Raw genomic sequence first — 15,618 nt, forward strand, 5'->3', positions numbered from 1 at the left:
GGAAGTGGAGCAGCCAGGACTCAGGTGCCCATATGGGATGCCTGTACTGCAGGCAGTGGCTTTACCCACTGTGCCACAGCACTGGCCCTCTAATTAATTGTTTCTAAGGTTACAAAGATTCATGGAATAGTATTAGTTGATCAGTAAATATCTGTTTATCATTGTGAACAGATTGTAAATAAAATAGTCTTTTCTCTTCAATTTCAACTTAAAGTAATTTAAGATGATAGTATTTAATTCCATCATAATCTTACCTGCAAGTACTACTAAAGGATGATGGGACTTTGTAATAGCCTTTATTGATTATTCATCGGGAAAGAAATTCATAGTATGGATTCACAGTGGGTTTTTCTTTAAGTTAGGTTTTATTTGCCTCCTATTTTAGTAGCCTTAGAGCTTGTGTAGACATTAATTTATTACGCTAAGCCCTACCCTGTTTGGATAATAAATTTTCTAGGGCTTCCACCCCAAGAAAGAGTAAAAATTTAGGCAGAGAAACCAAGGGGGTAAAGTGATGTTGTAGAAGAGGGGAGAACAGGAAATTTTTTATCTTGACTGTAAATTACTAAGTATGTTTTTTTTTTTTTTTAAGATTTATTTATTCAAAAGAGTTACACAGAGACTGGAGAGGCGGAGAGAGAGGTCTTCCATCTGCTGGTTCACTCTCCAGCTGCCAGGAGCTTCCTCTGGGTCTCCCACGGGGGTGCAGGGGCCCAAGGACTTGGGCCATCTTCCGCTGCTTTCCCAGGCCGTAGTAGAGAGCTGGATCCGAAGTGGAGCAAGTGGGACTCCAGTCAGCGCTCATATGGGATGCTGGCGCTTCAGGCCAGAGCGTTAACCTGCTGCACCACAGCGCCAGCCCCCTGAGCATGTTTTAACATTTATCCCAGTGTTTCTTTCCTTTACCTCCTTCAGCTCTGAATTCCTGGATCCTTTGCCTGCAATAACTTGCTATTCTATCACTTAAACTACCCCAATTACATGAGCTTTTCACTGCATCTCGGGTCACATCTTTATTCTTACAGTTCATCTCCTTAACTCCCAGTAAGAACTCTTTTTTTCCTTTTTTTTTTTTTTTTTTTCCATGTTTCCTGTTCCCACATTATCTAATATAGCAAAACTGAAATATAGGCTGTTGGAGAAGAGTAAAAATTATTTTTTAGCCATATTATTTACACATTCTTGAAAAGACCAGAGAATCACTTAAACTCATTAGCTGCAGACTGTTGTATAGATGAGAAATCTGTGACTTAAAGACATTACATAAATTGCCTCAGCTGGCTGGTGACACTACAAGAATTCATAAAAACTTGGAGCAGGAAGAAACACAATAAAGATTTTATTTCAAAAAAATTTAGAGTTAATCTGTGTGAAGTGGTTTTTCCAAGGTCACCAAACAAATTGATAGGCCCCAGTTTCCTAAACATACTGTGTTTTCCTAATATGCTTTTCCTGCTCCCCAGGTAAGAAGCTGGTAAACCTGCAGTGTTTTTACTTGAGACACTTGAGTGTGGATTGGAAATGGACGATTAAGCATATCACACAGTTGACACATTAGTTCTCAGACAGGCTGGTCACAGAGGTAAAGTGCCATACACTCACTGCTTTTTAAACTGTCCTGTGATTTGAAAATCAAGTTTAAGTTATCACACAAAAGAAAACCTTTAATATTATTTTCCTGTTCCCCCTTTTTACTGTTTGTGTAGTCATCCAAAAGAAATTGAAGTATTTAAACAATTCAACTTAAATGTACAACAAATAATGCAACATACTGCATTTTACATAGTTTCAAAGAGATCTGTGAAATGAACTTTTCTGTCCCTGAACCATAGAGTATGCCTGTTTATGTTTTGAAGTCTTTGAGTGCTAGATTCCAGGGTAATTTTCACACATAGGGAAGCTACTACTTCCCTGAAAGTTTTCTTAGGAGAGTGAGGAATATAAATGTCAATTTTCAGTCTAAATATCTATTGTCAGTATGCTTGAATTATACTCATAAGTAAAAATGCTCAGTGTTTTATTTAAAATTTAATAATGTATGATGGGTATTATAAAGTCAAAGATATTAAAAGAAAAAAGACAATTTGAGAAAATGGCTTGTGCATCTAAATATATGAAACTGAAGAAGTGATTTAACATTGTGGTGGTTTCTGGTGAGTCTTGATCAGAGATGGCTTCTTGGCTGGGCTGCTGTCTGCATAGGCTGTTAACAATTGTTTCTCTGGCAGCAGATCTTGTTCATCAGGATTGCATCATTTCTGGGAGAATGGCCAAGGTCCACAGCGTCAGTACAAAGACTGTCTGAAGCATGTGAGGCCTGTTCTCTTTTCTGCACTGGCACTCCTCTTCCTGCCAGGCCTCTTCGCAGTATTACTGAAGCTGGCTTGTTCTAAATTTCTTTCATTGGATTGGTTGTTTATTGAACTCTTGTCTCCCAGCTGCTTCCGGCTCACCTGTCTGATGCAATTTCTTCTGAAATCTTTGGAATTGTTCTTAAAACACTTTTTGTTTGTCTTCTTTGAGAGTGACCAAACAGATCACACAAGTCTCGGGTGTTTGCGGTTTATATAGGGAAGAGACCGTCAGGATGGTCAGACACTACTGACCGTTTCGGATTCCAGTTGAAAAGATAGGATAATGATAAATCATTCCTGGCATGTTCTCTTTAACGTCCTTTTCCATGGAAACTGCTTATAAAAGATGACACCTCAAAAGGTTACATGGTAGCTGACAACAGAGTACAGACTGGTTCTGATCCTGAATTCAACAACTTATTGGTGTTCCTGTTGATTCTGATAGATTGTTATTTTAGTGGTTAATCTGATCAGATGGAATATCTGTTACATTCATTTTACTCCTGTTGTATGTATGCTTGTACTTAACTTTTTTGCTGATGCTAAAATAAAATCTTCCTTGGTTTTCTTCCTTTTACTAGCACCTTTGTGTACCTTCTGTTTTTAGAAATTTTTAGTTTGTTCTTTTAAAGTTATTTTTAAAGAATAGTTTATTTTCCAGTTTTTTAAAAGTTGGAAAGCCACAAAAACATCAACTTAAATTTCACGTACTTTAATACTTTGCAACTGGGATTCCATGAACAGCTTGTCATGTTTATTATATATTAGCATTCCATGTGTTGATAACTTAATGTGGCTAATGTTAAATTTGACTCATTGGAGAAAACTAAGAAACTAAGGTGAACATTTTCCTCAAAAATTCCTGAGTATTCTATTTTCATTTACTTTTAGAGACTAGAAAGTTAATTAAAGCTGCACATCTCAGCATATTTTCCATTATGAAATTGACCACAAATAGAAATAGAACTGACTCACTTTTGTAAGTTATATAGGCTAAGAGGATAAAAAGGATTGTGATGAGGAAGAAGAAAGAAAATGAACTTGTAATTTAACAGCTGTTAGTAGGCACTTATCTAACAAGTAAATTTAACATTCAGTGAAAGAAATGTCTCTAAATGTCAGAAGAGTTCAGTAGAGAAGAGGGGCACCTCTTAGCAGACAGAAAAAAGAATCCCTTGGAAAATGGGCAAGAATTCTAATTTGAAGGAGAGAATAAGTGGTCAGTGTTATAGTATTTACCACTTCTTAATTCATACATTTCCTCCCTCACTTTTTATTTTGTTTCTGATTTTATTGGGGAACAAGATATGAAGGTTACAGAACAAAAATGTAGTATCAGATAGAACATAGAATGCTAAAAAAGGCAGTACATGATGCATAAATGAAACAATTTCAGTGAATGTATCTGTAGACTTCTAATCTGTGTCCATCAATGCGATAGTTTACCATGCTAATTCATGTCTCAACTTTTTCTAGGTCTTCAGAGCTACTGGCAGATAATTTGGGGGGACTTCCTATCAGAGGTCTATATAAAGGTGACTGGCTCAAATAAATCTTTTTAATTCATGGTTTTATGCATTTTAATGACCTGAAATCATGTTGTTAACAGTGGTGATCATAATTCATTCAGCAGATATTTCTCTGTCGGGCTTTATTCTGGTGAGTTGGAGGAACTACAGTAGTAGATAAAACAGACCAAAATCCTTGTTCCTCTCAAAAGATTATATTCTGGTAGGAAGAGACAAAGTAACAGTGAAAATTTATCTTTAAATTGTTCTACCTAGAGACAGAGTTAATTCTTAATCTCTTGAGGACGCATCTCCAAACAGAAGTTGTAAACTGCTGTTAACTACTTGGCTTGGTAAACTATACCAAGGAGTCTGTTGTTTAGTTGATAAAACTATTAAGAAAATTTTGTGAGGTGTTGTGGCTCAGTAAATTAAACTGCTGGCTGCAATGCCAGTATCCCATGTGAACACCCATTCAAGTCCTGGCTGCTTTGCTTCTGATCTGGCTCCTTGCTAATGCAACTGAGAAACCAGCAGCAGTTGGCCCAAGTGGCCGTGCCACCCAAATGGGAGACCTGGGTGGAGTTCTGGGCTCTTGGATTCACCCTGGCCCAGCCTCAATGGTAGCAAACATTTGGGGAGTAAGCCAGAAGATCCTTTTCTGTTTTGTATCTGTCTCTCACTGTAATTCTGCCTTTCAATTAAATAAATTTGGAACCCTGCATAGTGAGTTAAGGTGATGCTGCATCGCATATGGGAAACAGTTCGTGGCTGCTTCACTTCCCATCTAACTCCCTGCTTGTGGCCTGAGAAAAGCAGCAGAAGATGGCCCAGGTGTTTGGACCCCTGCCACCCTGTGGGAGACCTGGATGAAACTCTTGGCTTTGTCTTGGCCCAGTCCTGGCTGTTGGCGGTCATCTGGGGAGTGTACCAACAGATGGAAGATCTCTATTTCTCTCCCTTCCTCTCTGTAACTCTTTGAAATAAATATTTAAGTAAATTTTCAAAGAAGGAAGACAAATCTTGGATATAAGTCATCTATAAAATGATGTATGCAGAGTATGGCATTGTGGTGCAGCAAGTTAAAACCCTGACCTGCAGTGGCAGCATCCCATGTGAGAGCTGATTCGAGTCCTGGCTGCTCCTCTTTGGATCCAGCTCCCTTGCTGATGGGCCTGGGAAAGCAATGGGAAGGATGGCACCTATCTGGGAGACCTGGAAGAAGCTCCAGGCTCCTGGCTTCAGATCAGCTCAGCTCCGGCCATTGCGGCACTTTGGGGAGTGAACCAACAGATGGAAGACTCCTCCCCCCCCCCCCCCCCGCCTCTGTCTCTGTAACTCTTTAAAGTAAAAAAAAAAAAAAAAAAAAAAAACTTAAAAAATTTCTACAGTAAACACATTAATAACTACATTTTTCCAAGAATTGTTTAGGGAAGGAGCTATTCTCAGGGTTATATGAGAAATTTGAGGTTTTTGTCAGAAATGGAATTAAGAAGCCTCGATATTATGAAGCATGATTTAGAATGAAATGGCCATGGTAACCTGTTAGGATTGCCTTCATCAAAAGAGAAGGGTTGAGGCCGGTGTTCGGGTGTAACAGGTAAAGCCTCCACCTATGGTGCCAGTGTCCCATATGGGCATGCTGATTTGAGTTCCAGCTGTTCTGCTTCTAGTCTAGCTCCCTGCTAGTGGCCTAGGAAAAGCAGCAGAGGGTGGCCCAAATGTTTAGGCCCCTTCTGCCCACCTAGGAGACCCAGATGAGGCTTGGGGCTCCTGGTTTTGGCCTGGACCATCCCTGGGTATTGCAGCCATCTAGGGAATGAACCAGCAGATGGAAGACCTCTCCTTCACTCTGTAACTCTGATTTTCAAAATAAATAAAGTAAATGAGAAGGGTTATATAAAGCTGGAAAAAGGGACAATGAAAGAATTTATGAAAGTTATTCATAGTTAACTACTTAATGTTTCTTAAAAGTTGTCAGCCATCTGAAATAGCTGAGTTGGAATTTCTTTAGGGAATGCAGAAATTAACTTTTCCTTTTTCTCTTACAGTATGTCTTGTAAAAATTTATTGTCAGAAAAAATACCAGTTATCGGCTTAGGGTTTATATGTTGTCTTTTATCTTTACATGCACATAGTAGTGGGCTGTAACAGAGGGTTTGTTGGGAGTAACTTTTTTAAAATGCCCTTTCCTGAAAATAAAACACAGCACATGGACCCACATGGTGGTTCAGCATGTTGCTGCCACTTACAAGCCCACATCCTTTGTCTGCTGATTCTGGTTGCTTTGAGTACCCACTACTCCACACTTCGATTCCAGCTTTGTACTAATACACCCTGAAGGCAGCAGTGATGGCTCAGTACTTCAGTTCCTACCATTGGTGTAGGAGACCTGGGTGGATTCTAGCTCCTGACTGCAGCCTGGCCTAGCCCTGATTGTTGTGGCCATGTTGGGAATGATTGGTAGTTAGAAGATCTCTCTCCGTCTCGGTAAATGTATGTTTGTCATTCTGCCTTTTGAATAAGTAAATATTTTTACACAATTAGAACACGTAATTCAGATTCCATTTACTGATGAGGAATGGTTTGGTGGTTATCCAGTGAGGCAGCTTCTGAGGTTTGGGGATTCACCTTCCCATGTGTTTTAATCTGCATTATGCAGTGATGTTAAAATTAGAGAGTTAATCACCAGCAACCTCCAGTGTTTAACTGCCTTTTGGGTTTATTTGATAAGTGACCTTTGTTCTATTATTTGCAGATTTTATATCAGTTTCCCAAGGGCTTGGAGGATGTACTACCAAATCTCCATTTGGACAAATTGTTAGAGAAAAGAATCTTTTATGGGTAAGAGTGACCCAAAGGCAGAAAAGTGGATCAGCCCCTTCTCTTTTATGAGCTGTAAGGAAGCACATTGAAGGAGGATTGCACCTGCTCTATGTTTTAGTCCCCAGGTCATCAGTGCTGTCAACATTTGGGTAGCAACAGATATATTGCCACACTTACATTTGGAGAAGCCTGGGTCACTGGGTGAGAGTCAGCTCTTTCAAAGCCTAAATGGCCGGGGAGAACTGTTTGATTTTTAACTGTTCCAGCATTCTTTAAAAAAAAAAAAAAAAACTCAAAAATAGTGTTATCTTTATGTGTTCTTAAAAATCTTGCCTGACTCTCCATTCACAATTAGTTTTCTTATCTACATTTATCTGCTTCATCCATCAAAATAGATTGAAGCATTTCAAACCATCTAGTACTTGAAATCTGTATTATAACTGACTGGATTGGCTCAATTGATGTTGTGTACTTTTGATTCCATTTAACATTTTTAGTGTTAAAATTGCATTTTCTGTTGTCTAATTTGTCTGATCATGAGGCAGTATATCAGTCATGATTCTTGTAGTCTTTTTTTTTTAAAAAAAAAAAAAAAACTTTATTAGCCCTGGGTGTTTAGCAATCACACTGACTTTCTTGTTTTATCCTTTCAGTGGGTTTTTTATGTTAAGGTAAATACAGTACTGTAAAATCATTTATAGTACACTGTTTCTCTTTGTACCATGCTCTCAAATCTGTTCATTTACTATATATTTATTTATTTTATTTGAGCGGCAGAGAATTCCCATCTGGTTATTCACTCCCCAAATGCCAACAGGCAAAGCTAGAGGTTTCAGGATCCCAGTGATAGAAGTCTCCTAGGGTCTGTGTTAGCAGGAAACTGGAATCAGAAGCCAGAACCAGCCATTGAATCCAGGCACTACAGTATAAAACATGAGTAACTCCATGGCTCCCCCTATTTTTCCTTTTTAACTCTGGTAGTTTGTGTGTCTTTCTCTTCCCAAATTCCACTTGTTTACTGTTAGCAAATCACTCACTACTTTTCTTTACAAATTCTCAAATCTTTATCATGAAACTGTACTCTGATATAGGTTGTTTTTTCTTGCTTTTTTTTTTTTTTTTTTTTTTTTAGGGCATTTGTAGGTTCACAGCAGAGTTCAACAGAGGGTTCAAAGATTGCTTATGTATTTTTGTACCTACCTATATTTGGCTTTCCCCATAGCTTACGTTTTCATTCATATCTAGCACTGTTGATATTACCTCATAATTACAGTTTAAGATAATTGCATCTTCCCCTCAAATTACAGTTAAAATAATTTAAAATAAGGACCAGTAGTCTCTAGCAAAAGAAGGCATTTAAGAATTAGCTATATCCAGTCAAATATAAACAACAAATTGGTCTCTTTTATCATATTTGAAGAGGTAAAACTACTGGTAAAACTGCCATTTGTTTGTGGCCTAGGAAAAAAACTTGAATTGTCAAAGAGTTTTAACTAAACAAGGATATTTCTGATAATAAATAAAAAATAAATAAAAAAATATCTTAGGCTGCCAGAAAATTTTGTTTAATGGGTAATAACAGATTGGAGATGCTTATTAGTGAGTTGGGCAGACTATTTTTCTCTTTGAAAAGAGAAGTTAGAGTAGTTTGCCACTTTGTGGAAAATTGATGAACTACAGTATGTAATAAATACAGGACAATTTGGAGAGCCTACCCTATGCCTGTTTTGTAAATATCCCTTAAAATCCTTGTTCAGAGAAAGAAAAAAAATATTCAGTAGCATTTCTGGTAAGTTTAAAGAATTCTCTGGTTACCAGATGTTGTCATTTTTGTGACAGGATTCCTCATGTCCGTAACATGTTGGCCGAGGCTCTGCAGCTCACCCCCACTCTCAGAGTGGTCAGTCTCCATTAATTGGACCCCGTGATTTCCACTTTCTGCTGTGTTGGACGACATGAGCATTGCAATCCCTCTGGGAGTCACCACACCAGATACATCCTACTCAGATATGGCTGCTGGGTCAGAGTAAGTGCTGCTTCCTAGGGTGATAGGTACATTAACAGTTGGTATGGAGACAGTTTGCTTATGGGGAGCTAGCTAATGAGATATTTAATATATTCTTAACCAAGGCCTGTCCCACTGTAAATGGCATTAGCTCTTTCCATTTTCTCCCCGTAGAAACTGGAGGAAAAAAGGAATTAGATGGGGAAGGAAAAGAGCTTTTAGGGAAAGATTTCTGGGTAAATAATTAAAAGAATGAAAATTACATAATGATTACATTTTCATTTGTTTTGATGGGTGGGGGAGATTGAAATAAAGTAGGTGTCATTGCCTGCTTTTGTAGAGTTAATGATTATTCTGGTAGAGGGAGATAAGGAAGTGTTCTTTCCAACTGATTTTCCTTGAAGGCCTCTTCCTATGTACTTCCATTGTTCTAGAATAAATGGGCTGCAATGTGGGCAGGTTGCCTAAACCTTCTGACATTTGGGGTAGAAATTTGGAGAGCAGTATCCTCTGGTTTTTTATAATACTCATTAGCTAGAAAGAGGACCTTCAAAATCAGTGGTACCAAACTTTTTTTTCAGCTAAGAGCAGCTTTAGGAATTCAGAGTTTGTCGAAAAGCCCAATCCCTAAAATAGACTCTCAGTTCTTGAAGAATTTAAATGCCAATGACAATGAAGGTAGGCCTTCATTATACAACTTTATATATTATTCACAGCTTTGAAATTTTTAGCTTTTTGTACCCCTTCTCTTTTAAGTTGTCCGAGATCCCCCTGCTCACAGATTCCCCCTCTTGTCCTTTTACCTCCCTTGTACCCAATCTTCCTTGCTTACAGAAAGGAAGTGGAAGCCCCCTACCTTTCAAGACGAAGTGGCACTACACCAGGATGTGAAAGTCCAGCGAAAGAGACCCAAGGGGCCTAGGGGGCAGCACACCCCCAGAAGCCAAGTCTATTCCAGGCAGTACCAGGGATTAGGGTCTGGGCTGGAAAAATCCTGGTGTTTTGAATATGTTCAGGTCCAGTTCAGACTCTTGATCCCACAGCCACTTCTTGAGTGAGGTGGGTGTTGCTCTAATTCCCCTGTTTCTCTTGCCATTTTCATGGTCCCTGGGGATTCTTCCCCATTTAGCAAAGCAAAGCAACTGTACTAGAATTCTGGGTGGAATGACATCCCTGATTAATAGTGATTTTTCTTCCTTAACATAGAATATTATTAAAGGGCATGCGTGTTTGTTTTGTGTAATTTACTGTTTTAAATTTCTTAAAGAGGAAATAAAATATAGCTACCCTGATAAAGTAGTATATAATATTCTGGGTAGCCTAGAATTGAAAGCAGCTTTCAAGCTTATTCCTATATAAAAAAGAAGTGGGTGGGGTTGGGGAATGTGTTTCTTGTAGAGGTTTGTTGGGGGGGTTTTTTGTTTTGGGTTGTTTTTGGTTTTTTGTTTTTGCATGCCACACAGATTTAATTATGCGGATAGCTGGAACTTCAAATTTTAAAACTGTTTCATAGCTGTTTCTTCAAATAACTTAAATTTTTTGTGTTAGTAGATAAGATAGCCCAGTTATGTAGTGGTTTTTATAAGATGATCAGCTACTAACCTGCTTCTGTATGGGTTGACTAACAAACTATATAAACAACATTAACATTTGTGAGAAATGGTCAGCAAAGAGATTAACCAGTGAGCTGGAATTAGTGGATAAGAAAAAGACTCAAGGCAGTTATTTTTATAACTAGTATTTACCCCAGAATGGATGAGATAACTACACATAAATACTTTTAGGGAATTTAGGTGTGATTGTAGAAACAAATATACGCATCTCACTGCAGAGGCCCAATTAATACCAGCTTATCCTAGGATTTCCCGCAACATTGTTATCCTTAATCTGCAGATAGATTTCTGAGACTGTGGTCCCAACACATTACACAGTTGTTAGTGTTACTGCAGAGGGAGAGGATGTCAATAATTAGATTAAGTTCCATTCTGTTCAATTATTAATGATGAAGCATGTGTGATTTCACTGTTGTATGGCACTCAAAGGTTAAACCTGGTATTAAAAGCAGCAGACTCAACTAAGTGAGAGACCTAGACCTTAACTCATTTTAAATGGCAGCAGTATGCAGTGTGCATTTTATTTCATATGTTTATAGATACAACACAAGAAACAAAGAATATTATGCCCTTCCAACTTTCTTACAAAGGTGGCATCACAGCAGGTTGGAGTCTATCTGTTGTGATTCTGGCTTTTGTGGGTGTGCCCGACCTCTCTTAAGAGTTCAGTCAGAAGAAAGGCTGCAATTATATTTGCATAAAATGTTTGGCTAATAAAGAGATGCAATCCTGATATTCCAAATTTTTAATCCATCCGTATTTCAAAACACAGAGAAGAATTCATGTTTGGCAAGGAATATTCTGAGAAATCCTGTAGCCACCTCAGAGCATCTGGTGATTATAGATTTGGCATGCATAGCAGTCTATTAAATGCTGTGCTTGAGCTAGAAAGTCTTGTGCAGTGGGATGGCCTGTTAACCTCCACACTATACATTTTATTTTTATTCCCTAGACTTGCACATGAAGTGCATATGTTCATATTTACCCAGTTTGGAGATGGGTAAGATATAACCAACATAGCTCCATCTCCATGGCCATCTTTTATTTCATACAACTTTTTTTTTCTGTCCCCACTTCCCAAAAAATTCCATTCCTAATAAACAACTGTCATGTTTCACCCTATGTGTTCAATGGTACAAAATCTCCTATGTAAAATATATACAGCTCTTTGAAATGTACTTATTTATCTAGTAATGTACCTAGTAAATTCACTATGTCGTATAAATTCATTACTTTGTTTTAACTGTCCATCATAGAAACTAAATTCTATCTTCATTTTATTAATGCTTGTATGCCTTCGGTTCATTTAGGAAACTCCACCTGTTTCCTAATATTCAGAGTTGATTGCCTCTCAGTGGGCCATGTTCAGACCATCTTTTTGTCAAGAATACTGACCTGCATTCTTGATGTCCTTCCCTGTCCCCTCGCCCAGTTCCCATCCTGCAGACACTGTTAAGTAGTAAAATGCATGCACTTCACTAACAGAGAATACTCTCCTGTGTCTAAAGTTCTTCTTCACCTAGAAATTACCTTTGCTGTTATTAATAAGATCCCTCCTCACAGTTTTGGAGCATATAACTGGGTGAGTTGGATACATATCACTTCTCAGCTGACATTGTGCCATGTTGAACTGCACTCTTCCTGCCAAGTACTATATAATTTCTGTATCTTCAAGCAGGAAAAATGTCTTATTATTTGACTCATAAAAGACTCATCGATCTCTAAGTTTGAGTTATACTAGTCCTTGAGTTTCTAATTTATGAATATGTTGTGATTAATATAAAATATAGATAATTGATTATTTAGTTCTACCAAATCAATCAAATCTGTTCCCTAATTGTCTCCTCCAAAATTCCCCCAAACCTAGCCAGGAAACAGTCACAATCCTTTTTTCTCAAAAATGTATATTTATCCCTGCCACCTGTCTTTTTATTATTAAGTAAAAACTTATATCACATTTCTAAACTGGAATGTACTTACAATACTTCTCTATTACATTGCACTTGAATAGTTAATTTTTCATCCAATGAGGATATAAAAAGATACTCACTATGCCTGGTTAATGAGTTCTCAGTTTGCTTTAAATTAGGTAGAATGTTAGCCTGGTTTCCATGTGGGGCATAGTGGAGAGGTCATTGGCTTTGGAGTCAGGCAGGTGTTTTAAATCCTGGCTTTGTTGGTGTATACCTTGGGGAAGTCACGTAATCTCACTACCTCAACTTCCCTCTCTGTCAAAATATGCTGCTTACCATATTGAGTGGTTGCAGAAGTTAATTAAATTTATATAGATTTATGAAGCGCCTCCCAAATACGGTGATTCAGAATGGTTGCCACTACTATTATTTGTTAATAGACTAATGTAACAATTTGGTTTTGATTATTTTAAATATCTGTGGTATTATCATGCAGCTGTTAAATAATTGTGTCCTTGATATGCTTGCATGTCTCTGGTGGATGAGAAATTATTACTCTGATATCTGAAAGGTGTCTGGGGGTTCGTCAAGATGAGAGGTGTGATAAATATAAGATGCCATTGTTTTTACCTGTACTTTCTTCAGGGTATCCTGTCTTGGTAGTGAATGGAAGAGGGCCTGGTCCCTGGGGCAGTGCAGAAGGCACTTTCATCATCTCACTCACTGCAAATGTCATGTGAGGTTTCATGGAAGTATTAAGAGATCCAATTAAGAAGAATAGTTCTGAGTCTAAACCAGCCCAGAGTGGCTTCTCTAGGGGAAACTCCCTGCTCAGCTGGTACGTTTATGTTCGTCATTAGGGACACCTTGTATCTCAGGTGCCTGCCTTGAGATAGCTGCCTATACTGGCTTCATGTTACACACAAATCCACATTCAGTAACACTCCTACTGTTATTTTTAGGCTTAGTTATGTTAATCAGATTGTTTCACTGAGTTCTTTCTGTTATTTCAGTGGCTATTGGTTTTGGAAAGCGGAGGGATTAGACTGGGAAGTAAGGTGCCAGTTTAAGGGAAGATTAGGTGTTATGCTATCATGCATTGCTTTTCGCCTTTGTGCAGCCCTGAATCTGTGGAGGCTAGTCCAGCAGTTAATGAGAAGAGCGTGTATTCCACTCATAATTATGGGACCACTCAGAGGCATGGGTGTCGAGGACTGCCTTATGCTGTGAGTATGCATTTGTTTCTCTCCAGAGCAGTGATCTTCCTGGAGTGTAATCCATTCTTATACATTGTGACTTTCTTGAAATGTTTATATGCAGCATGATGAAGTTGCCCCTTTTGCACTTCCCTGCCTCCAGCGGACGTCTAGCCCTGCATCATTGTTCTTGTTTTTATGTCCCAGTTGACCTTGGCATTTTGTTTTATCACTTTCCTGGTTGAAGCCAAAAAACGAAGGGTACTACTTTCTTCTTTCTTTCCATATGTACCATACTTTAGGGGAGAGAGGGGCCAGTGTTTGGACACTGTTGATTTAAAAAATCTTATTTTCAGGATCATAATTACGGAGCCCCTCCTCCTCCGACACCTCCTGCTTCTCCCCCTGTCCAGACGATCATCCCTCGTTCTGACCTGAATGGCCTGCCGTCGCCCGTAGAGGAACGCTGTGGAGACAGCCCGAACTCTGAAGGAGAGACTGTTCCTACCTGGTGTCCTTGTGGTCTTTCTCAGGATGGCTTCCTTCTCAGCTGTGACAAGTGCAGGTAAGATCCTGTTCCGTCTAAATCCAAGCCTGGGTTGCTGGGAATAGGGTTTCTCATTAGTAGGGAAAAGCTCAAAGTATTCTTTCTTGTGTTTGTTAATGTAGATGATTCCTTAGTGCTCCTTGGCTCGAATTCTCTGCACTAGGTGAGAATTGCTGACAACAAGGAATGAGAGATTGATGTTAAAGCTATTGAATTTGATATGAAATTTAATATCCTGGAAACATTTGGTAGGTGGGAGGGAGGGGTAGTGTATGCAGAGACACTTCTCCCATGTGTGCTATGATGTGCTGCCTGTTGTTGGAAGGACTACTTTAAGTTTATTTTCCCTCTTTAGGGGAATGAGCAGGGGGAAGGTTATTAGACTTCATCGGCGGAAGCAGGACAACATATCAGGTGAGTGGAGGACAAGTTGGGCCCACATTCGGATGTGTAAATATTCTGTGACTATCCTGTCCTTCTCAAGAACCCCCCTTGAAGTTTCCATGGTTCCCAGTTCTTTTCACAGAACCAAAGAGGAGTCCATTCAAGACCACTGGGTAGTTCTTTTCTTGGGAGTTAAACATGTCTGGAAACACATTATAGGCTTGTAGCAATTGAAATATTTCTTGGAAGCACACAAACAAAAGGGATCCCTTAAATAATCCTGTCTCAGATTGCTAGAGTTTGAGGCCCTGGAGCGTGGGGATTAAAGATAAGGGAAAAATAGATAGGGTGTGCAGTAGGGTTTATATGCTTGATGCCAATGATGGGAGATAAACACATAAGATACGTGTTTATCCTAACAGGTGATAGAATTAATATAAGTACTGCCCTTCCAGATGTTGGGTATATCCAAAGGAAAAAGCTGCTTTTAGTGCGTTTTTGAGGCTTTTAGTACCTAAACTATGAAACCACCCTTTTTCAGGTGGGGATAGCAGTGCAACAGAAAGCTGGGATGAGGAGCTTTCTCCTTCCACTGTGTTGTATACAGCAACACAGCACACACCTACAAGTATCACCTTAACTGTTAGAAGAACCAAACCCAAGAAGCGGAAAAAGAGTCCAGAAAAGGGCCGTGCAGCACCAAAGACGAAGAAAATCAAGGTATGGAGGGTGAAAAAATATCTTAAATAGAGCTCAAATTTTGGAGCAAGAATACACCAACGTTTTTGTAAGAAGGTTGATGCAGATGTTTGAGGGGCCACTTTTGCTCTACTTGTAAAAACGAGGTATTATGTACGTAGCAACCAGCCTTTCTTCAGCCACATCATACCATCAGCAGTGACTCTAAGCTTCTTCTGTTCCAGCCCCCATCCCAGGTATGAAATTCCACCCATACCTGGCACAAGCTCATATGTGTTACAGCGTCAAGTCTAGGCTTCCACTATCCTTATAATATCTGCCCACCTCTCAGCCCCAAAGCACAGTCTGAAGTTCTTGTCATGGTTACATGCCCACCTCATATCGTTGGATTGTTTGTGGTTGTTTAAAAAAAAAAAATCAAGAACAATATCTTGAATGGTCTAGCCTTCCTCATTGTCATGGTTACTACTTCCTGTATTCTGAACTGCAAAGTCTCTGGGAGAAAGCTCTTCTGTTGTGTGTTCTTTCTTCCCCATCATAGCAACTTTGTTGCTCCTAGGTGACTTGCCCACC

At 39.0% G+C, this 15,618-nt stretch overlaps 1 protein-coding gene across 16 annotated transcripts in view; it reads left to right on the forward strand.

The window, feature by feature from the left end:
* Positions 1-15,618, forward strand: part of SETD5 (SET domain containing 5) — a 79,109-nt gene that overhangs the window by 26,621 nt on the left and 36,870 nt on the right. For 3 of the 16 annotated variants that reach the window (XM_062200362.1, XM_062200371.1, XM_062200369.1), the window contains exons 2-8: positions 3,831-3,889; positions 8,528-8,714; positions 9,528-13,057; positions 13,340-13,445; positions 13,772-13,980; positions 14,318-14,376; positions 14,888-15,066. In XM_062200362.1, coding sequence (XP_062056346.1) covers positions 12,966-13,057; positions 13,340-13,445; positions 13,772-13,980; positions 14,318-14,376; positions 14,888-15,066 — 645 coding nt within the window. In that variant the 5' untranslated portion in view covers positions 3,831-3,889; positions 8,528-8,714; positions 9,528-12,965. Of the gene's footprint in view, positions 1-1,561; positions 1,583-3,830; positions 3,890-5,902; positions 6,707-8,527; positions 8,715-9,527; positions 13,058-13,339; positions 13,446-13,771; positions 13,981-14,084; positions 14,126-14,317; positions 14,377-14,887; positions 15,067-15,618 lie in introns of those variants that run through there. The other 13 variants (XM_062200372.1, XM_062200374.1, XM_062200368.1 and 10 more) reach the window with 11 other exon arrangements.

This window comes from Lepus europaeus, chromosome 9 (genome assembly GCF_033115175.1).
Source record: "Lepus europaeus isolate LE1 chromosome 9, mLepTim1.pri, whole genome shotgun sequence".
Taxonomy (NCBI): Eukaryota; Metazoa; Chordata; class Mammalia; order Lagomorpha; family Leporidae; genus Lepus; species Lepus europaeus.